The sequence below is a fragment of the Notolabrus celidotus genome, chromosome 2 (genome assembly GCF_009762535.1).
Source record: "Notolabrus celidotus isolate fNotCel1 chromosome 2, fNotCel1.pri, whole genome shotgun sequence".
In the NCBI taxonomy this organism is placed as follows: domain Eukaryota; kingdom Metazoa; phylum Chordata; class Actinopteri; order Labriformes; family Labridae; genus Notolabrus; species Notolabrus celidotus.
This window is the reverse complement of record NC_048273.1, coordinates 23,262,069-23,285,757: the sequence shown is the minus strand read 5'-3', so window position 1 is coordinate 23,285,757 and position 23,689 is coordinate 23,262,069. Positions and strand designations below refer to the sequence as shown.

Below are 23,689 nucleotides of genomic sequence, written 5' to 3'. Positions count from 1 at the left end.
TTACTTCTTCCCTCTTTTGTTCACTGTCCTTTTTAGAAATGATTATCTCCTGTCATATTTCAGTTTTGCTTCCCCTCTCTCATTCCTTCTTTCCTCTGTCTTTCATTACTTAATCTTGCTTTACTTCTCTGTTTCTTTACCTTTGTTATATTAAAGGTAAGTTAGCAGGTTTTCACCAGGTAACAGACCTAATGTTTACACTCATGGCTGTAGTGAGATATGAGGTCACAAGGTCTGGACCTCTGTGATATTTCAAAACAAGACAGCAAAAACTGGCACCAATCAGTGTAAGCATAAGATGGCTTTTACTTTGAAAAGACAGCTACACAGTCATGACCCAACCTGCACTAAGAGGAAGTGGTTCACTGTTGCTTTGACTTACATTGACAGGAGGTTCAGATAATAGCTGTTTCAGACCCCCAGTGCTGAGGGGACGCAAAGGTCTGCCTGGCGAGAGCGCCTGTAAGGCGTACACTCTTCCCTGGAGATGCCCATGCCTTTCTCTTTTGGCTTCACATTTGCCCTCGACCACATCCGGCCTCAGAAAATCTAAAAAATGGGGCCATTTCCTTGTATTTCAATCCCAAAGTGCATTATTGCAGCAGTTTTTCAAATTTTCACTCCTTTGTAGAACTCATAAATTATATTTCTAAGGCGGCAGCATGCCCTGAGACATAAATACTTTGAGCTCTTCCTTCCTCTCTGTGCGGCAGATCTTCAGAGTTAGATGTTAGTACAGAGACATATCAGTGTGTGGGGGGTGGGTTTGTTGTCATGTGACTGTAAAGGTGAGAAATCAGGATAAATTTTACCTGTAGGGAGCAGCGCTGCCCCAGGACAGGTAGTCATTTGGGCGCGGTGCGGGACGTGGGACGATGGGCTGCTCCACTGCCGTCACATCTCCTGAATACGACTTAAGGAGCGAGGCGTTTTTGCTGGCCAGCATGGCACGCTCGTTCCTGCGAAACTTCGCTCTCCTGTTCTGAAACCAAACCTGGGAGCAAAGAGGAAACATGACGGGTGAACGATGTGACGTAAAGAGTGGGTTAACTTCACTTTGGATGCTACAAAAATTACAGAATCCTCATACAAGCCCAGCTCTAAATGTTTAGATCCAGAATGATTAAGGAGGATTTAAAAGAATCTAAAATCTTTCTGTTTGACAGAGAGGTGCAGATTATGAAAACCAGCCCACTGCTGATGTTGTGTTGTCCCACATGGTCCTTAGAAATATTCATTCTCATTGATCTGCAAATCAAGATCAATCTGAAGTTTTAATTTTGTTGTTTTAAGAGTCTGAGTTTATATTGCAGGTTGATAAAGGGGTTTTTGTTCATGACCTGTTAACAGTTTACAGAAAATATGACTAAAAAGCTGCATCTTTGTTTTCTAGCACTGCACTGGATGAAGTTTTGTTCGTTGCTAAATCCACAGATCAATTGTTTGTTTTTTTTAACTCCGTCCCATTTTGTTTAGGGCTTTGTTAAGCGTTATAATCACGATGCGTGAGGGGGGAAGTGAAAGTTTTTCTGTGTTTATATGAAACAATGTTCTCTCACACTATCTGCTCTGCAATTGTGCAAATGTTGTGCTCTTAGCGAATCAGCGTGTTTCTGTGTTCAGTCTTTAGAATAGAAATGATGAGCTTCAATGAAGAGTTCAGTAAACTACATGTTTATAAAACAGTTCTATTTCTCAGCTTTTTTCTCCTGCTGTCTTTAAATTGGTGTTAGTATTTTATTCTGCTTTTATGATATACTGTTTGTTTGTACAACACTCCCTCCTTTTTTAACTTTTTAAACTATGGTTTGTGATGCAACCTACCTCCAACACACACACACACACACACACACACACATACACATACACACACACACACACACACACACACACACACACACACACACACACACACACACACACACACACACACACACACACACACACACAAACACTGGCTCTGCTCTAGATTAAGGTCACGGTACCTTATTTCACACCTCAAAAAGTTCCTGCTTTAGGGCTGTAGTCAGAATTTGCAGCACTTAATAATAATTCTAATTATTTGAGCTCTAGCAACCTGTTGTTTAAGTCATTACTTTAAAAAATCTGCTTCTGCAAACGGCTATTTATTTTTAGTTTTATCCTTCAGCTTTGACACACAAACAGAATCACAGAATAATAAATCTAGCAAGATATTGAATACTGCAGCTCTCTTGAAGGTATTTATGCAAACACAGAAGGAACCTTTTGGATGCTTGAAAAGTTGTTCTTTGCTCCGTAAATTCAAAATATGACATGACTGAAGATGTGTTGTTCATTTGTTTTTGTTTCTAAAGTTATTTTTTGAGTCATTTTTTTCCCTTTAATGGATAAGACAGCTGAAGAAAGACATTAAGTGTGTGGAGTAGAGAGTTGGGGAAGACATGCAGCAAATGGTCAGGAGTCAAAGTAATGGCCGCTGCAACGAGGACTTTAGCCTCTGTGCATGGAGCGTTCTTAAACCACTCTTCAACCGTGTCACACAGTTTAATGTATCCTCATACAATCATTGGATGATATTTTATGAAAAGTTATGCAACATTTTCCATGCATTATCATGGAAATATCATCCCCAGTTCTGCAAAATCAGAGACTTTGTCACAGCCTTACTTTGACCTCCTGTTACAGTATCATCTGTAAAGCATCCGTTTCAAGGTACCCTCAACAGACCATGTTCCTGGTTGTGTTTTACCAGCACATGTGAACACTGTCTGACGTCATGCCTGCTTTTTCGACATTATGTAAAGTCACAATAAAGACAGATCAAAAACCAAATCAAAAAGAAGCTGTTCCTGGTGATCCTCTAAACTCACACATCCCTCATCTTTTCCTCGCCTTGTACCCCTTTCTCGCCCCTCCTCTCCCTGAGAACAAACACCCCCTCTTCTTTCTCTCTTTGCTAAACAGATGATGATCGGACTTGGGGGTGCTAACGTTGTTCCTCGCTGTGAAATCAAATCCATTATTAGAAGCTGCGGGTTGTCGGGATGGAGGGATGGGAGGGGGGGCTCTCTGTCCACTGACGCACGGCCTCAGGAATGAGCCTAAAGTCTCTTTTATCAAAGGATTTCTGCATGGCGCTCTGCTTCACATTAATCACAGATGTGTTGCCTCTCCGCCTCCAACATCACCATTTCCTCTTTTCCACTAACTCTACCCGCAGAACAAACACTCTCACTGCGAGACGGTGGACTGAAACACTCCTTAAAGCTTTAAAGATGCATATTAATCTGCAGTAAAACACAAGATACTCTATTTTATTTCAGCAGCAACATACAAAAATACACTTTATGCAGAACATGGCTTGTCTGCATTCAGGGGATAGCTGCATAACCAGTTGGACTTACTAACTAGTACAGATCATGTGCATTTGATCTCTTAAGAGACTTCAGAACAATCAATCACTGTTTTTTAAAACTAGCTTAAAGCTGCAGTTTTCTTGAGATCTCTGCAAAGTGTATTGTCTTTGAGCTGTACAAGAAAGACTTTCGGATTACACAAATGCAGCCTAGTTATAATAATAATAATACCTAAGTTTTATATAGCGCTTTTCAAGAACTCAAAGACGCTTTACAAGAGAGACAATAAATAAATAAATACAATAAAGACATATAAGACAAGCAGACGACAAGGGAAGAGGTGGAATAATTAATGTGTGGGGAATGCCTGTTTGAAAAGGTAAGTTTTTAACTGTTTCTTAAATGAATGAAGTGAGTCAGAAGCATGGATGTGTGGGGGGAGAGAGTTCCAGAGGGTGGGGGCGGCTATGGCAAAGGCCCGGTCCCCCAAGGTACGGTGCTTGGATTTAGTAATGGGAGTGAGGAGGTTGGAGTCAGAGGATCGGAGGCGGCGGGAGGGGTGGTAGTACTGGAGAAGGTCAGTGAGGTATGGGGGGGCCAGGTTATTGAGGGATTTGTACGTGGTGAGCAGGATCTTGAAATGGATCGCTGTTTTACAGGGAGCCAGTGGAGCTGTTGAAGGACAGGGGTGATGTGGTCTCTGGAGCGGGAGTGGGTGAGTAGCCGGGCAGCAGAGTTCTGTACGTATTGTAGTTTTTGTAGATGGGAGGAGGGAAGACCATACAGGAGGCTATTACAGTAGTCGAGTCGTGAGGATATAAAAGCATGAATTAGGGTTTCAGCAGCGGATTTAGAGCTTGGTGAGGAAGTATCCAGCCTGACCGGATGTTACCCTGATTCAGTATATTTGGTGCTACGTGTATCCGCCATGTAGGATTATGAGTGCTAAATTTTCATTGTTCTTCTTATTTTTTGCATATAACTTATTTAATCCAGATTTAGAGCTTTAAACACAAGCTCAATTGTTGAAGCAGTGGATGTAAAGCTTTTATTTTCACCTCTTGATTTAGACACATCTTTGTAAACCTCTGGTGCAGATTTAGCATAATTTATCATCTTAGCTGGATCTTCCTTTTTGTTCTGTTCAGAGTTTTTTAAAAGCAAAGACAGAAACTATACAATAGTGGATCAGGTGAATAACACTCTGACCTCACATTTTTTTTTTTGAGCTAATTTAAAGTTTAAAAGAAGAAGGACGTAGCCTCGAGAAAATGAAAACATGAAGAACGTGGTGCTAAAAGGCAACTTAGCAATACCGAATAGAAGCTTTGAGTCTTTTTTCCTCCCTATTTATTTGTAAGTGATGGAGATGTTGTAGACAGAGCATGGACGGAGTGATTTTGTAAAAGAAACAGTGCAACATCAGCTGACAAACTTCTGATTTTCAACAGATTTTTGGCACACTGGTTTTCATATTTTGTGTTTTCTTCCTTGACTGTAGTTACCTAGAAGTAGCCACAATGAACTCTTCCAGAGAAAGAGGAGTGTAACAGGCTGTAATCTGACTTGGGACATTACATTAAGTGTGTCTGAACGCCTGAACGATGAGTCACTTCTCATTGTTCAGATTGATGTTTCCCAAGCTTTATCGTCTGATGTACCCAGCAGCTTGTCAGGGTAAAATCAGCCTGTGTTTGATAAATGTGATAATATTCATGGATATTAAACAGGGCGGTGTTTAACATCATTATTATGACTAACATTTCCAGCACTTTAATCAATCACATTTCAACTTTTAGCAGTTTAACTGACTGATTTATGCAAATTATTTCATGATTAATTCAAATACTTTTACTGTTTTAACTTTTCTTTACTTTTCCCTCGTTTGCATACACTTAGGCTGAAAGGCAACACCTGGTTATTCAATTTACTAAAGATCAGAGACACATTGTTGTAAGGCTGTTTATTTCTTCTTAAGAATATGAGGGTATATATGAAGAGTTCATTTGCAAAATCAGAGAACTCTGTTCTTATAGATTTTCAAAAAACATATTTCTTTTTAATAGATTTTTAATAGTTACATTTTAAAGATGCCTCTAATTAGTAATGTCATTTTGACTCAGTAAAAGCCACTCAACTTCAGTTGATTGATAATGATAATACCTAGAGCTAATAATACAAAAAGTATGCTTTTAGATTTTTTTTTTTTAATATTTTAAAAGTGAGTTATCTGTTTTTGCAAATGAACTCTTCATATCTACTTAGAAAAGCTTTTTCGCTAAGTTAGCTGGCTTTAATTATTAGTTAGAACTTTGTATGTTCCTACTGGTAAACACAGCAGAATGAAAAAATTGTAAACCACTGTTCTGCATAAGATAATGATCAAACACAGCAGTGAAGGGCAGATATCCAGAGATAAGAAGGAGTGTTTTGTCTTTGTATTTTAAGGTTCAACGCGCACCTCAGTGTTCAGCGTCACAGAGTCAAGTCTCAGTAAAAATTAAGCTGCTTTTAAAGCATAAATGAATAAAGATATTTCCCTCGTTTCTTTGATTGATTAGATTAGTTAATCTGATGTCATTTGGACAATTACTGCATCATATTCAGCTCCTGTTCTGCTGCAGCCCTCATGTGTGGAACACATTTTCAGTTTATCACTGATCTGTAAACCTCAGAGGAAATTAGACGTCATTACATCCACTTTAGTGATCACATGCAGTCCTTTGGGGAGTCTACAAACTGCTCACAGACTCCAAACTCTCTGTAGTTACTGAAGAGACCCCGTGAGGCTGATAGAAGGTTTTGACAGGTTCTTATCTCTGCAAAGCCACAGTGTGACATCCCAACGTGGCGGTTAATCAGAGCTGATAACGAGTAGCCACTAAGTAGGATTATTAACTTAATCTGTCAGTGGAAGAGCAAACAGATGGGGAGACCAGGCTGCTCTGCTTCTTTAGCGGGAAATACAAACAAATTCATCATTTCACAAATTCAATTTTGAGTCTTGAGGATTCAATCTTTAAATGTTTGGGGATTTTTAAAACTGGACCCTGATTTTACTTATTTTTGAGGTAGAAAACGTGTTGGAATTACTTTGATGCCAGCAGTCGATAAACACAATCCTGCAAACGCATCACTGCGTGTCCTCTGAAAGTTCTTGTTTTTGTCCCTTACAGACTCAGATTGTTATACAAAGTGTCTGACAGCATTACAGAAAGGGTCCCCAGAGAGAGAGAGAGAGATCTAAAAAAAATTTTTATAGCTGTTAAATCACTGTCTTAAAAGCCACCAAACTCCATTGACAAATCCTTAATTTTACCTCGTAGGACAAAGGAGCTGCTGGTTTTGCAGCTTTGATCCGTTAGATTGTTTCAAATTATCTCGAGACTTAAAGATTTTAAATGCTCAGTTAAAATCAGACTCAATATTTGTGAAATGCACAGCAACAGGAACAAACTCCCTGATCAAGGCAGCGGGGAATAAAAAGCGATGGAAAGGAGCGCTTTAGGAACTGTTTCGCGTTTGAGAAAAGGATCTTTACTCTTCTAAAGAAAGTGGATTTCTCTCTGCTTTGTTGTCAGACACTTAGAATAATAATCTGAGCATGTTGTTTATGTTCCAGTTTTGCTTCTGCCAACCCAAACAGTCTTTTGGAACCCCAGAAATGAGGCCTAGTTTGAAACTGACTCTTTAACAAGTCCCACAGGGTGGCTAAAAATCCAAAGAACCACTCTTGATGTTCATTGGGATGCAGCGAGTGTATGTGAGTGTCTTTATAACTGGGAATACTTTGCAGTCTGGTGACTTTTACAGCAGTTTTAGCCTTTGATTATACGATGAACCTGTTCGATAAATCCCAGCTTCTGATGGGAAAACCCTCAAACTTTGGAGAATCAGGGCTTTTATTTTTTAAGGACAGAGGTCGGTCCCTGTTCGTACCTGGACTCTGGCCTCAGTGAGGTTGACGCGGCGGGCCAGGTCCTCCCTGACGAAGGCGTCGGGGTAGTGGGTCCTCTCAAACACTCTCTCCAGAGCCTGCAGCTGGCTGCTGTTGAAGGTGGTCCTGTTCCTGCGCTGCTTCCTCTTCTTCTTCTCCTCTGTGTTCATCTGTTCATCTGCAAGAAGAAGAAGAAGAAGAAGAAGGAGTGATGTTAGAGGTAAGGTCACTCTGCTGGGGGAGAGTTTTGAAGCTTTGTGTCAGAGCACATCAAGTTTTAATAATAAATAAATCTCCTGCTTCTGTTGCTGCTGCAGGCTGCTCTGTTTGTGCCTCCATCAGAACATGAAATATCAACAGAGCTGCACATCAACACTGACTGTCATCCAAGTTATCAAGGAACCCCATGACTTAACATGTGATAAATTGTTGTTTTGGTCTTACAGTTCAATAAAAGATGTCTTATAATCATTTGAAATGTCGTTTTTCAGAGGCAGATTTTTTAAAACACAGAAATGAGAAGCACTGAAAATAGGAGAGTGCATCCTGAGAAACGATGCAGGAGTTAGAGGTTAAACAGCCTGATCATGCACTCCAAATCAAATCATATCAATCCACGCTAAGGAGTCCGGCTCATTTCACCTCTGCCTGTTGACACTGTGGCAGAAATATTAGCTTACCTTAGTATTCTTAATTTGTAAACAATACGGAAAATCTTGTTGATATTATTTTTTATTTATTTGGAGAGCACAACACTTTGAGGGTTAAACAGGGGAGAGGGGAGGGGAAAGGTTAAAGGAGACGAGGAACTGAGTGACAGAGCCAACTGAAGAAAACAGACACGAAGCAAATGCTATCAGATCACAGTGTGAGCTTTGGCAGAGTCACAGGACTAGTTAAGGAGAAATGGACAAGAGACTTTTAGAGCTGTAGGATAGAAGACCTTCATCAGGTGTTGCCGTCATTTCATACATGAGCTCAAAACACCAACAGAAAAACGCTAATGTTTTTGCTTTAACATAAATGAACATGATTAGTTTAATGTCAACTCAATATTTTGTGTCAAGTTGTTAAGTCTTAAGCTGGCAGCCAGGTAAATAAATGGGATTATGTATAGCTGACGAGACCCCTCTGCTTCACCTCAGGGTCCTGCTCATCCTGTCAGGATTCTAATCCACGTAACCACCCGCCCACTATACTTTATCCCGTGCATTATGTCTGGATTCCAAGATTACATTTCAATCAATGTTTCTACACATAAACTGTTAACCTGTAAACACCTGAAGCATGTTGAAATTTCACAGGTCGTATTTCTTATTTTAAAAGAAAGCAGTGAAAATAAAAAAGCAGTCTTTTGTTGCTTTGTGTAAATTCAGCAAAATTTTAAAGAGATAAGAGCCGTCTTCACTGTTGTGGAAAATGCAACGGAAAAATAACTCTGCAGTGACATCTTTTCCAGAAACACTTGCCAGTCTTTGTTTCAGCTGCTGGAAAATTATATCACAGTTGAATTATTGTATGCCAGCTTGGATTGTTATAGGCACCAGAGATGCAGTAACATCGACCTCCAATGCTTTGGTGTAGAGGCCGAAATATCAGATATGAAACCAGGGCAACCACCTGCAAGGACGGATAAAGATCTGTATTCAGAACCCATCCCTTGCTTTCTGTACTGTATCAAACAAATACTTAAAAAATAAACCAAATTTAATGAAACAGACCCTCTCTGTCAGAGATGAATTATGATTTGTTTCACCTTCCCTGCTCCGTGAACGAGCTCTAACTGTGCAGCCGGAAAAATCAGTGTTGGTGTTTGTGGCTCCACAACAAGACCGCAAAATAACACTTTCACACGGTGGAGAAAGACTGTGATCATCATGCTCCTGCCTAATTACACACACACACACACACACACACACACACACACACACACACACACACACACACACACACACACACACACACACAAAGAAGCAGGTGGGCGATAACTTCGTATTTAAGTGCTCTGAGACTTTCAGAGGAAATTGTTTTTTCGAGTGAACTAATTTTAACAGATTTTACACTGAACATAAAAAAAACCAGGTAAAATAAAAAAAAATATCAAACTCTTGCAAAAATATAAAAATAAATGTTTTGCATCATGGCGACTTTAAGACAATCAGCAAGGTGGAAAAAATGTTTTGTCTTCCTTTTTTTGGGCCTTTTGCAATGCCTACTTTCGTGTTGTCTGAAGTTGAATATTTTGGTCTAAGTGTCCTTTGTTTGCATGTAAAAAAGTCAGCGGTGGAGGTAGAATGTGGATGTTAGCATGCAGCAGAAATATAGCATGTGACATTATCCTTTTAGGATAATTGTGAATAAACCTAATTCATCAACAGGTTTGCTGTCATGCAGTCACACACACCCCATTCATTAATCTGATCAGAAACTTAAGCTCCAATCTGACTCTACAATGACAAGTTAACTGACTACAGCTCAGCCAGGAATGTTCAGGTTCATCACCAGTGCATTTACAAATAGAAGAAATCTGTCACAGAGTTTATCTCATCTGATTCAGGTGGACAGTACGAGTACTGCTGCTCACATGATTTCTACTTTTCTATTCTTTGTTTCATGCATCAAAAACACAGAGACAAAGTGTGTGTGAGCGTATTTGACAATACACCTGATTCTGATTCTAGATTCATGTTTTGTCTCTAATTAAAAGTAGATTCTGATGCAGAACAGTCGTGTATGCATAAAATCAGAAACTGGTCTGATTCATTGTTGAATTTTTCTTTACTTTAGAATTATTTAAACATTTGGAAGTATTTTTTTCATGATCCTTAAACTTCAGTGACTGATGTGAATCCTCCATGAATCACTGTCAGGTGAAAATTAGAGGATTTAGAAAATTTCAACTACCATGAATCATGTCCATGAAAGAAAGACTTTAGATATGATCTAACAATGAATAATATTACAGTTTTAATCATCGAAACTTTAGTCTCAAATAATACAACTTTTTCTCGGTTATTGATTCAACTTCATTTTTAAAAAATGCCCAGGAAGTCTAAAACAATTTCAGTTTTTTCACCAATAAAGAAGCTCTCTGATCTAAAAAACGTGAAGAAAATGGGTTATAATTTCAATTTTTGGGGGCTTTCATTACAGCCAAATTGGTAAATATTCACATGAATAACAATTTCACACACACACACACACACACACACACACACACACACACACACACACACACACACACACACACACACACACACACACACACACACACACACCCTGTTGTCTAATTAGACCCCCACCTCCTTACCCCCTGCAGTTTGATCCAATCAGGAGCCAGCTGAGAGCAAACTGACAGTTAATCTGTTAATCTGTTAACCAGGTTAAAGTATCCACTCAGAGAGAGCGCTCAAACAAATATCTGTTACTGTGTTTATTTCAAATACTTTACTTTGACAGCTGTTTGACTAAAAAGTGATCTCTCCTGCTTTTTTAACACACTCAAAGTTTGACCAGAGAAGATTAAAGGAAAGAATTCCTCACTCTCATGACCGATCATTTTGTGATCTTCCTGATTTAAATCCAGGTCTTGAGTCAGAGTGTCACTGCAGATAAAATTGTGTACAACGCGGCAGACTAAAGAGAATACAATCAAAAACTAAATCTGTATATTTCACCTCAAGAGGTTTATCATTATAGTGCTACAGTGATGGCCGTAAAATGTTGAAAGATCATTGATATGATTGATTCACTTTATGCAGATGATATAATTATTATCTTTTTTTAATTTCTCAAAACATACTTAAAGTAAATTCTTCAATTCGATTCATCCAGACGGAGACTTTTAAAAACAAATCTGTATGTTTTTGTTCTTTATATTTTGTTTTGCATTTTTTCTTTTTATTGTAAAAGTTTTATATCAAGAAAAATTAATAAATTATTTAGTTTACAGGTAATTTTCCATCTTTCTCTTGCTCTCTCTGACTCTGCAAATACATTTTTTGACTATTTAAGTTTCTCTTTCTGATCCTGTGTTATAATAATTAAAATATAGTAAACACGTTTTAATGAAGCTTATATCTGCTAAAAAAAATACTTGAATTGAGGTCTTAAGGTTGTATATTCTTACTTTTACGTGTTAATTTATTCAACATTACGTCTACTTGCATTTTGCTACATGCAGAAACTAAGTTACGCCTTAAGATCCCAAAGTGTCCTCTCTGAATAAAGCAGAAAATAATTAAAGAAAGGTAAAAATCTTTGCTCTGTGTGCTCAGACCTGTGATAAAGCCACCTCTCAAGGTGTAGCGTTATCGTATTGTGAGTCCAAGCTCTTCTGAAAGCTCATGGTGGAACATTAACACCGTTTTTTCCTCCCAAAATCTCCCCTCACACTCTCACGTCTCTCCGCCCTGTTTCCTCTCAGAGTTTATTGTCCGCACAGTTTGGGTTTTCTCTGGTGAAGCGGGCTGCATGCAGAGGATGTTTGCAGAGGACTCAGACCCAGTAAAGCTCGGCTGTAAACGCTGAAGGCTGCCGCACCAGAGACCGCGCATACTTTCTCCCCCTCTCTAAAAACAGCCGCTTTACAGGCACGAGGTTCAATCGAAAATCATGACGCATGTCATTAGACTGTATGAAGAGGAGGCAGCTGTGAGGAGATTCATGCTTATTTTAATTAGTTATTAAATCATAAATATGACATGTGTGCTGAGTTTAAGAATGACTGACTTTTAAGAGTGCTTTAGAGTCAATTCAACAGCATGATTTATGACGTTTATTACAACAAATATGATGATTTATTATTGATTAGGTGCAGATGTTTCTTTTGGTGTTGGTGTTGATACCAAAAAGTTAAAGCTGTATACCTTTAGAGGCCTATTAGTACTTCCACCTATAATAAGCAATAGCCTGTTATATCAATATTTAATTTATTACTTTGTGCATTATTGTTGTAGCCTATAGATATTACTGTTGTTACTGTCATTTATTTTTTTAACACATAGCCAGGCAATACCTGTACAAATGTAAATTCTATTTTAATATGAATTTTATTCAATTTAGGTTACCATCCTTGTTAAAAGTTTTATTTTTGTAAAGCAGTTGCTGGTCCCGATGGAGGGAGAGACATGTGCAATGTGCTAAAAACTAATGGCAGAAATTAAAACACTTTCTGTTTCCTCTTGTCTGTCCTCAGTAAATAGGATAGTATTCATTTTTGAATATATAGGATGTATGTCCTATCATTTAGCTCTGTGTAGGAAGGCCAGTTCTGGAATTGACGGACATTTTTATCTGGTCCGTGAAATACTCTCGTATAATTTACACGTTTAGTATATATATATGTATATTTTATCAGAAGTTAATTGAGATTAAACCCTGACTTTATGACGCTCATCGTCCCTGAAGTTTTACGTCGAGTGCTACAACAAAATACGTCAAACGTAAAACATCTCCTTTGTTTTCTCCGGGAGGACCAGCCTCGGTGAAACGGTTTCAAGTCAACATAAAACAGTTTATCAACGCCATCCTCATCCTCATCCTCATCTTCATCCTCCTCATCGTTCTCCTGCAGCTGCCAGCGAGGCCAACACGTGAAATCACACTGATCTCATTAACAGCTATTAGTCAGTTTGTGTTCCTGCCAACATAATTAGATAGATAAATAGAGTAAGACAAGCTCTTAAAAAAATAATCAACAATTAAAATGTTCCTGTGGTATTTTGCCTAATTGTTTTTACTTCCATTGTGTGTTTGGTTAAAAATACTGAGTAATTATCAAACAGTTTAAAGACAACAGATGTTGTTTACACGTTAATTTCAGTATTGTGGAAAAATACAATGTGGCATTAAAAGGTAACAACACTGGATCTTTTCTCTTTGAATATTTGGAAGCATGTGGTGAATCTATAATAATAAAACAGCACAAATGTGTCACTTATTAAATTAATCATCATTTCCTATACCTTACTGTTTAACCTTAATTAATCGGCATGTCTCTGACTCTCCTCCAAACCAAACCTGACCTGATGAGATGCTGTTTTTTTTTCTGTGATATTTGATTCCGTTCATTGTTGCAGCGAAGACGCGCGCGCTAATTGTGACAAATGGTCACGCTCCGGTTTTGTGAAAGTGTTTGACAGGTCGAAAATAACCGAGAATTAACGACCTGACCCGAGCCACTTCCTCCTGCATATTTCTCACACCGATTTTTAGCCTTTAAAAAATAACAAAAACACTCATTAAAGCCATCAACGGCACTGAGAGGAGAAGAAGAGGTGGAGGAGGAGGAGGAGGAGGAGAAGGGAGGGATAGTTTATTTACTCTCTCAATGGAGCGAGCTGCGGGTTTTTTGCGGCGAGTTTATCTAAGTTTGAGGCAACTTCCAACAACGCAACCCGGCTTTTATTCACTGCAGTGAAAGTGGAGATATAAGCCCGGATCATCATTTCGACCTTACCGGAGTCTCACTGATCAGTTCCCCCTTGTTGGCTCACTGAACTCGGCCTAATTTTTGCGCACGCTCCGAGGAGGCAGGAAAAAATGGAATTGATTTTAATTAGAAATAGTTCAACAAATTTTGATCATCCATCTTTAACACACGTGGCAAAGTCATCATGTGACCCACTCTTGAATAAATGTCGATTAATTTGAACTCAGTCCTTGAAATAAAAAAGATCAAAACCCAGAGCGGACACTAAACGTGGCCTCATTTAGCTCAAGTGAAAAGAGATTTATGACCCCTGAGTTTGTCTCGTAAGGTTCCCCCACTGACCATGTCCACCAACATCACCATACCTCACTGACATCAAAGTGTTAATGGTAAATTAATGGCCCTTTTGAGGGGGAGGCCGTCAGGGATGATGCATTGCCAAAACTCACTAAAGGATTCCTTCCATGCACGCGGCTGCTTTCCGCGGAGCTCCATTCATGTGCTCAGCACGCGGACACACGCCAGAACATGATGAAAACAAATGACTTTCAGCCTGTCATTAAGACTACTTTTGGGTGAGATTTTCCAGAGATCGAGCCTGATAGCGTGAGATTCTCACATCTGCACCCAGCGAGGAGGAGGAGGAGGAGGAGGAGGGGGGATTTTAATTTTCTTCTGATGAGTTTAAAACTAGATTTTGAACTTTTCCACTCAGCTCCAGAATCCTGAAGGTCTGCGTTTCACTTACTCTCCTGCTGGGTCGTGTCGCTCCCGCTGGTCAGCCCCGGGGACTCCAGCATATTCCTCCCCGCCTCCCCGACGCTCTCGTCAGCCTGGCTGCCCACCATTTCCCCGGCTTCTTCCAGATCCAACAGGTGGCTGACCGAGAAGTTCTTTTTGGCTTGCAGGTTGTCCAGGTTAGACGTGATCGGACTCTCCAGGCGGTTTGATATCGTGGCTTGCCTGTCCATTACATGTGCATAGCTAGAAGTCATGACGCAAGAGGGGAGCAGCGGGGAAAACGGAGCGGCAAGAAGAAGAGAGAGAAAAAAACAAGAAAAGTGAGGCGAAAAGTTCCTCCGTGCATGCAGGGCGCACAAGCAGCAGCGCCTCCGAGAGCAAAATAGAGAGAGAGACCCGGGTCTTCCGAGCAGAAGGCGGGCTTGTTCACATCCAGATCGGCCACGGATGACTCAGACAAACTTCAGCAGAGTTTTCTCCTCGCCTGTTTTTTCCAGATCAAACTTCCAAAAGCCAATCCATCCAGCGGCGCGCGCAAACAAAATGTAGAGTATTTCAGCTCGTCCTGCTGCCTGAGCGCGAGAGAAGTCCTCTGAGAAGAAGAAGAATTAGAAGCTCTCTTTCCACCCTGTCTGAGTCACTTCTGGGCAGCAAAATCTGCTGCTGAGGATGATGATGATGGCGACCAGATGCGCAAAGCTCCGTGTGTGCGCAAAGCTTGCTCAGCGGCAGCTAGGCGCGAGGAGGCAGGACGTTACTGCCGCACCTCCAGGCTACACACCCTGTAGTCTCTCTCTCTCTCTCTCTCTCTCTCTCTCTCTCTCTCTCTCTCTCTCTCTCTCTCTCTCTCTCTCACACACACTCACTCTCTCACTCTCTCTCACTCTAATTACGTGGCAATGCCTTCATGTTGTGAGTGACGTTTCACAGGCCCCCACTGAGAGCTCCCTCCTCCCTCTCTCTCCCAGAAACATCCCCATCAGCACCATCAACACTCGGGTTTGGCCTGTTTTTGTTGCCTTGGCTGGCAAACCTCACAGCCTAATGAGTGTGTTTGGTGGGTGTGTGTGTGGGTGCAGGGGGACACGCCGCTGTTATCGCTGCATGTGTGTGTTGATAAACTCACTCAGAGTGTCCTGCGGTCTGCCACCAAATAAATCAGCTCTAACCCGTGCCAGCCAGTGTACCCACAGACCTGCCCACAGGAGCTGAAGCGGAGATGTCATGAGGGCAGAGGGCAAAACTTTAAATAATAAATCCGTTATCTTAAGTGAAGACAAAATCGAGTCACAATTGGAAACTACAAAACGTAAACGTAAGAAAATTTGTAAAAGAAAGAAACGGGCTTGGCCTATCAGTATACAGAACCTTCAACCTGCGTTACTCCTGCTGGCCAACAGGTTGTGTTTTCTATGATTACGATACAAAGTAGGATTGTATAGAGGTCTATGAGACACATGGTCCTCCCTCTCGGCGGATTTATTCCCTCATTAAGAAAAGGTTTATGATCTCAATCTTTAGTTTCAAGTCTTCATCAATACAGCATGATGTTCATTTAGTCAATTATGGCCAAATTTGAGGCAGGGGAGGAGTTAGGGCGGGGCTACCCTTGGTTGACATGTACCATTGAACCTGAAAACATCTTTTCTAGTGTTTGGTTGTTCTTTAAGACTCTCTGAGGAGTCTGCCACTAATTTTTTCCAACAATGCTGTCGTTTAATGGCTGTTTTCAGCCAGCCAAAATCAGAATTAGATTTAATATGGCATGTCCCAGTTCAGGGGCTGCATCTGAAAACCAGTTGCATCACAGCGGCCTGGCGAAGGCTGTTCACACAAAGAGCTAGCGTGTCAAATCATATCAGTGTTTGTTCAGATGGTTTAAAGAGCATATTGGGTAGCTAAATAATCTTAGTGCAGTAAAAGGTCTGAGTTCAATTAAGGCACATTTCCTTCCCTGAAATTGTGGAAACAACCATAAAACATGCTGAGTTCACACAAAGGTAAAAACTGACCTTTATTGGAACTTCTGATGCAGACAGTTCAGGTGTTGCGCCTCCAAGCCTGAATAGAGAGAAACAAGATTTTTGTTGATGACATTTAAAGCTGCACATTCATCTCTGAACAAGCTTGGATTAAAAAAAAACTCACTTCCAACCACAGCACTAATTGCTTTGATTGTATTGTCTACTGCACTTCATTTATTAGATACCTGCTGGTCAGATGTGTTAAAAGTATATATAAATACATAAACTATAATAAACTGTTATGAAACAAACTGATCTAATCGCTGATTCATAACCTTTGCAAAAAAAACGAGCTTCCAGTAAAGTCATCAAAATAAGCTTCAGCTTTACCAGCTGAAATGTTGAAGTGATAAAAACTTTAGTGGAAACAACAACTGCAGTGACCATTTGTCTGAAAACTGAAAATCAAGTTTCAATCAAACATAATCAAAAGGCCACTGATGTCTTGACGTTTCTTACGTTATATTGTCTCCTAAGCAAGAGAGCAAACAGAAGAACAAAGAAAACCACTGCTGCTGCTGCTGCCTTTCTTATGGTGGTTTAAAAAACACAACATAGGCCACCCCGGTGCACGCTGGTCCTCTAACTCCCTACTTACCTATGTATTATCAGGAGCACCAAGTGTTACCGAATTACCAAACTACATAAAAATACTGATCATGCAAAAATTTGATATGCATAAAAGTATAACTAGCAAAAAGTTTCCCGAACAATCTAATCAGAACAATGAAAACATCCAGAAAAATCAAACAACTCATACTGACTAGTACTTGTAAACTAAATACACGACTCAATACTAAAAACAAACACAGCTCCTACAATAATGGTTCAATAATATAACATATATTATTTGGAATGGTTAAGTCTGTGTCTGGGTGCTTTTACCTCTTAAGTTCCTCTTTATGTTAATAGTTGGAGCCAAAATGAAGATATAATCCGAATGTAAGTAAATGCATCGACGTATCTTAAATGATGATACTTCTTTCTCTGAGTTAAAGAGGCGTCCTCAAACCAGTTCCTAACTCTTCCCTCAGCAGCCTTTTAAATGAAGTTAAAGTTTTGTCTCAGCTTTCTGTTTAACAGACATTAGCCGGATGAGTATTTCATTAAGGTATTTTTTTTAACTAAAGGGAGGGTGGAGACCAAACTTTTGCAACAAGAAGAGTGGATATCAGACTAAAATATTCCCGGTTTCATTGTGTTGATGCTTGAAACATCTATATAATTCTGGTCTGTTAGTCATCACCACCCTGCAGAGATTAAGTGGTACATTTTGTTTAAAATGAGCCCCTGCAGCTCTTCAGATGTAAACTTACAGCTAAATTGGCCGCTTTACTTCTCACAGGTGTCTGATCTGCAGGTAGACGCTCAGCTAATCAGAGCTGGATTAGAGACTGGACTGTCTGGGAAGTCCCCCAAACCAAACTGGAGACTTCGGGGGATTTTCATACTGTCATTTCAAGAAGGGAGAGAAAAGACAGAAAATAGAACAGACTTTCCAAACGTGGACAAAGTGAGGCCTCACAGAGCTGTGAAGACATTTCTAGAGAACATTTCAGATTTGAGTGAAATTCTGGATACTCTGAACTCTTAGAAAACACTTCAAAGAAACACATTGGAGGAGGAAAATCGCTTGGTGATTCAACTACAACAATCATGACATGTGAGAGGGTCATAATCGTCCAAAATGTACAAACTGAATCTGCAAAGAAACCAACACCTCCAGCTGTAAGATCAATGCAGTAAAGAGACGCTCTGACTTGTGGGAGAAGTGCTTTTAAACTTTAACCAAGCTACTTTCCACCTCAGTGTTTCATCTAGTGGAGTTGGATTGGAGGAGTTGGATGTTTGAGGTGATGTGGGGGAGGGTTTTTTTAGAGGGGGGGAGTTCATGTGTTCAGATGGCAGCAGTGGACTCTGGGCTCCGAGTTGCCATAGACATCCCATAGCTTCAAGCCCCCTGATCTGGGAAAATAATACTTGATGCCATCAAAGGGACGAAGGGATTGAATCCAGATGTTGCTCTCTCGTTCTTTCCATGTATTTAATGAAGGCGCAGGGATAGAGTAGACTTTTTCATCATTAGTTTTCCCTCCAGATTCTCTTTTCCTGCCTACAAGTCCTTTCTGGTGCCAGCTAGGGCAGAAAAAGAAGGAGAAAAAAAGGCCTCCCCGCGTCTCAGACTCTCAGTCTTCTCCTGCAGGGCCCCTCGGCTTTGTTCAGACTCGATGTGAAAGTGGCCTGTTTGCTCGGGCTGCTACAGTTTGTCTGTGGCGAATGGAAACGTCCAAACATCTCTGAGAGGAAAACGCCATCCTGCAGAGCTGACGTTAGCAGGCAGTGGTCGAGGAGGAGAATGAAACTGGCTCAGGCGCATCAGGAGGAGGAACAGACTTGTAATTGGGGTTGATTTCAGAGAGACAATAATTCCCTTTTCTTCAAGTTTATAAAGTTGCAGTGCTTTTCTCTGGTACCTCCAAAGTACTGGCAGCTTTTTGTGCTTGTCTGTTGTTTAAAGATCTACATAATGTTCATGTTTTATTAACTGAACCTGAAAAGAAATCTCTAACTCCAACTGAAAGATGATAAATATTTAGCAGTAAACAGAATGTCTGTTGAGTTTATGTGCTACAAACATCTGAGTATCATTAAATTACTCAAACATGAACTCATATTCAAACACAATGAAATCAAGTCTAGTTGGATTATTTGTGAGGCACTTTCAAAATCAACAAAGCTGCAGGATAACAATCAGATAAACATGCAAACATTTCTATTAGAAATACATGAATTAACAATTAGAATAATGACAAAAGCAGAGGATATTACAGCGCATTAATTGGTAGATTACATATTCATCTTCAGGATGAACTTCTAAAGATTTAGTCATACATTCAGACTCTCCTCATAAAGGCAGAAATTATGGATTTATGTTGGAGGAATTTGACAGAATCTGAATATGGCTGAGGAACTGAGAGGAACATGAGATTAAAATGCATACAGTGCAATCAGAGCGTCCCTGGTTGCTTTTTCTCTTTACAACTCCTGCAGCGCAAGCCTTTCCCTGCCCAGAGACAAAGAGAGGTCATAAATACTCATAGAATATAAATGTAAAAACAGAAACACGGAAAGAGAAACTAACGTGGATCTGTCCTTTAGAACTTTGTGTCTGATTTAAGATGAAATACACACATTAGATTGATAAACATGAGCTGACTGTGAGGAGGATTCTCAGCGCTACGTGACCATTTTGTCCTAAATTCTGGATCAAATCTTGCAGCTTGTTGGATATTTTGTAGCTGATGTGTTTCTAATCCTGAGTCTTGAATGGTGAAGCTGTGAATGAAAGTCATTTAAATTTGCTGCAACTTTATTTAATATTTGTTGAGCTTTTACTCTTCTTCTGACCCCAATAACATAATTTGCACTTTTATTCTTCTTCTCCAGTTTACTGTATAATTCAAGAGTAAAGTACACATTTTCATTTTTTCATCTGCTGCAGATTACACGATGCATTGATGCGAATACTTCAGTATTTACAGTTAATAAAGATTTTAAATGGAAGACTTTCACATGCAGCATTTCCAAAACGTACATCAGAATCTCAATGCATCCTGCAGCACTGCTCATTCTGCTGATTCTAGTTCTGCACTGATGTTTCTGCTTATTAGAAAACAGAGGGCCATCATAACATCAATAATCACATCAATCTGCAGGGAGAAACATAATTTCAGTGTTTGAATGCACAAAATAAAAACATGCACAGCTGCCTCACAGACTGCAGTGATTCAGGAGAAACTGGAACGGCTGAATATTCTCACTGTATGCAGCATGATCATAAAAATAATGTAGGACATGAAGCTAAAAAGCATGCATGAGTATATGCACACAGATCAGCACGTTGTCCTGTGTTTCTAAATTGAACCATTTGCATGTGATTTTGTAATAAAGCATTAAAGTTCAGTTTCTTTCCTGTAACAAAGTATTACGAGTGTTTTTAACGTCCACATCTAAAGCAGCAGTGTGTGATCAGAGTTACACTCGTAAGTCTGAGTCTGACAGCAGGTTCTGGGCGCTTAAAGGTTCTTACATTTAGATAAAGTGCACCACATAAATCTCTCCAACTGATCCTGGAGTAATAATCGACTAAATACTGGAATCATCATAAACGAAAGCAGAGCTTCTCTGGACTGGTTTGGAACTGAAGTCTTGGAACTGTAAAAACGTTGACTCATGCAGGGACTAACGGGGAGCTGAACTGGGATCATTATGGTCTGTACTGGTTCTGAGGGGTTTGTGGGTGGTACCTGAGCGGTGCTGAACTCACAGGAACCTGCTGACCCTCTGAGAGCCGAGTGGAGCTTAATGAGGACGAGTGAGCGAGCTGGTGAACGCTTGAAAGAGTGCATGATATTTGTGCCTGTTATAAAAGAACAGGTTGTTTATAGTGAAACAGGTGATAGCTCTTAGTTTCAGTACTTTATGACATTTCAGAAGCATGTTGTGTACTAATTCATCTGACAGACTGAGATCTCTTCATATCACACAATGATGCTATTTTTATGCATTAATCTTTATTTTAGTGCTAATATCTCAGACATGCCAACTTTTTATGGTTGAAGAGAAATTTTAAACTGATTGTAGAGTGTAAATAAATATGAATATAATAAAGTGTAATCTCAGTATTTCTGGTTTTGGACACTGCACTTTTTTTCCTCTGCTATATTTTTCCTGGTAGCTGCAGCTACAGTACATTGTATGAACATAAATGATGTGTAAATAATGCACAGCACATAATGATTTACTTTACAATAAATGCAGGCTGTTTCTTTAATTGCTCGTTGATTTCAGGTCACTATGACTATTTGTGATCAGTTGTTGTGGCTCAGTCAATAATCAGTGAAGTTGTGTTAACTCAGTTACTTTCAACATGAATTAATATCAAGTTAGCCACCCTTCCAAACTTATATATATTTAAATAATTGTATTTATGTATCTATTTATGTTCAAACATGACAAGTTTCATTACAACCCAGAAAACATATTTGTAAAAGAACAGGTGTGTGTCAGCGGGAGACTCTGGCTAATTTGATTATCTGTAATCTAGTGATAACTACAGAAACTCACAAAGCATCCTGCATTAATGCGACATAAACCACCGTGTAGAATTGCAGAATTACTCGCATTATTTTTACTGTCACTGTAAAGAGTGAGCAGAGCAGTTAATGCACTTTTTCTCATTTGTTTGACTGAGATTGAGATTATTTCAAAATTGATAAATATATATGTCCAACAAGTCAACTCTTCATCAGATGTTTAAACATGATCATAAAACTACTTGTTTACAGAGATTTTTTTATAGCCATATAGGTGGACAGTTTTTTTTTTCATTACACCCCATCTCAGAGTGTTCATCTGTCTGAAATGACTCATTACCTCTAATAGACAAAGTTATAAAGTGGAAATCTTAACTACTGCACTAATCATGCTGCCTGTCTGCAGATCAATTATAAAACATGTGATTATGGTCATAAGACAGCATACAACCCTGTGTTTACTGAAATGAGAAACACACATAGAACCTCATTTAAAAGCTCTCAGTGCATCAGTGTTTATGGTGCAGTAATGCAGGGTATTCAAATCTGATTATATTTAAAGTTAAGTTTTAAATGTATGACTTGACTTGATTATTTCTCACCAGGCCTGCCAATCAAAATGACGCATCCAAGTTTAATTTTCATCACCATGTTAATGTGTTTGTATTTGTTTACTTTCTCTGTGTGAGCTCAGTCCCTCGGTGCAGTCCTGTCCTCAGGCCGAAGAGGACGACGATGATGATGATGATGAAGGTCCCGGGCCGCCGCCGCTGCCCGATGACCTCTGGTGCTGATTGGAGCGGAGCTTTGGCCCCTGTCCGGTCTGATTTCCTTAATTGGAGTTGAATGGCCTCCTCGTTGACTCCTGACTTCCTGAGCAGAGGAGCACGCGCTGCAGACACGCTCCCTGTGCGCTGCGCTGATTGCAGCGCTGCACCGGGACTCTTGCAGGGAGCGAGTTGCAAATAATACACACACACACACACGCACACACACACACGCACATGCACACACGCACACACACGCACACGCACACACAAAGACACACACTCTGATTACAGTGCTCACAGGGGGCAGAGGAGTCTGGATCAAAACGGAACCGGAGAAATTGTATGACCTGTTGGAGGAAACACGAGTTTTATCTTGTGCTTCTCAGTAAACAGTCAACACAACAATGAAGTGTTATGAATATAAAGCTTTAGATTTTCGGTGCTCTGAAGTGTGTCCGCGTTCGGCTACTGCTTAATTAAAATTATGACCTCCTTATATTTATTTCATGCCTTTGTTTACTTGTATTTAACCACATTTTAGAGGGTTAACTTTTTATTCCTCCGCATTACAGCTGTTGTTACTTTGCAGATTTTACACACAGAACATGTGATCAGTCAATAAAACATGATGAACTGTTTTAGATTACAGCAAACGACCCAACAGCATGTAGAGTAGTTAAAATAAATAATATGATAAGACTGACAGGAAACATTCTGCAGAATAAATACTCCAACTTTTGGGTATATTTTGCGTAATTTTACACTTACTTCAGTTGACTTTTGAATGCACGAGTTTTACTTATAGTGGGTGATAATTACACATATGTGTTGCAGCGTTTTGTTAAATGTTTAAATCCTTAAAGTAACTGAAAACTCTCTTAAGGAAGCTCAGGAAGAAGCAGCTGAAATGCACCCAGGTTAAACTTATTCTGTTATGAGTGTAACAAATAGAGACAGAAGTGAGAGTACGTTTCTGTCAAACTATAAGATTGTACCTATTTACCCCCCTTCCCTGACCCCACGGTATGGGCCTTTCTGAGGGCCAGAGGGGGGCATGTAGAATGTTCCCAGCAGGAAATGACATGCACCTTTATTTTAAATATTATGGTAACACCAGCTCACTTTTGGACATAAAATTAAAATTAAAAGTCCAGAAAACAGGTTTTACTCCTAATTTATTTATTTATTTATTTATTTAAGGTGCATTTGAACGTGCCAGTTTAAAAAAAATGCCCATCAGTTTAACAAATTGACATTTTCTACGCAGATTTGTGCCTATGATAAAATGCTTATGCACTTACAATGTTAATTAAGCTACTAAATTATATTAGGCCTACTCACTGTTTAACA

General features: G+C 39.7%; 1 protein-coding gene across 6 annotated transcripts in view; it reads right to left on the bottom strand.

Annotated features, from left to right (window-relative positions):
• Positions 1-22,516, bottom strand: part of prrx1b (paired related homeobox 1b) — a 29,454-nt gene extending 6,938 nt beyond the window's left edge. For 3 of the 6 annotated variants that reach the window (XM_034712045.1, XM_034712054.1, XM_034712059.1), the window contains exons 1-3: positions 14,457-14,811; positions 7,278-7,453; positions 813-994 (exon numbers count right to left, since the gene is read on the bottom strand). In XM_034712045.1, coding sequence (XP_034567936.1) covers positions 813-994; positions 7,278-7,453; positions 14,457-14,703 — 605 coding nt within the window. In that variant the 5' untranslated portion in view covers positions 14,704-14,811. Of the gene's footprint in view, positions 1-812; positions 995-7,277; positions 7,454-14,456; positions 14,812-15,575; positions 15,658-16,461; positions 16,511-17,789; positions 17,924-22,244 lie in introns of those variants that run through there. The other 3 variants (XM_034712066.1, XM_034712083.1, XM_034712074.1) reach the window with 3 other exon arrangements.
• Between the last annotated feature and the right edge of the window lie 1,173 nt (positions 22,517-23,689).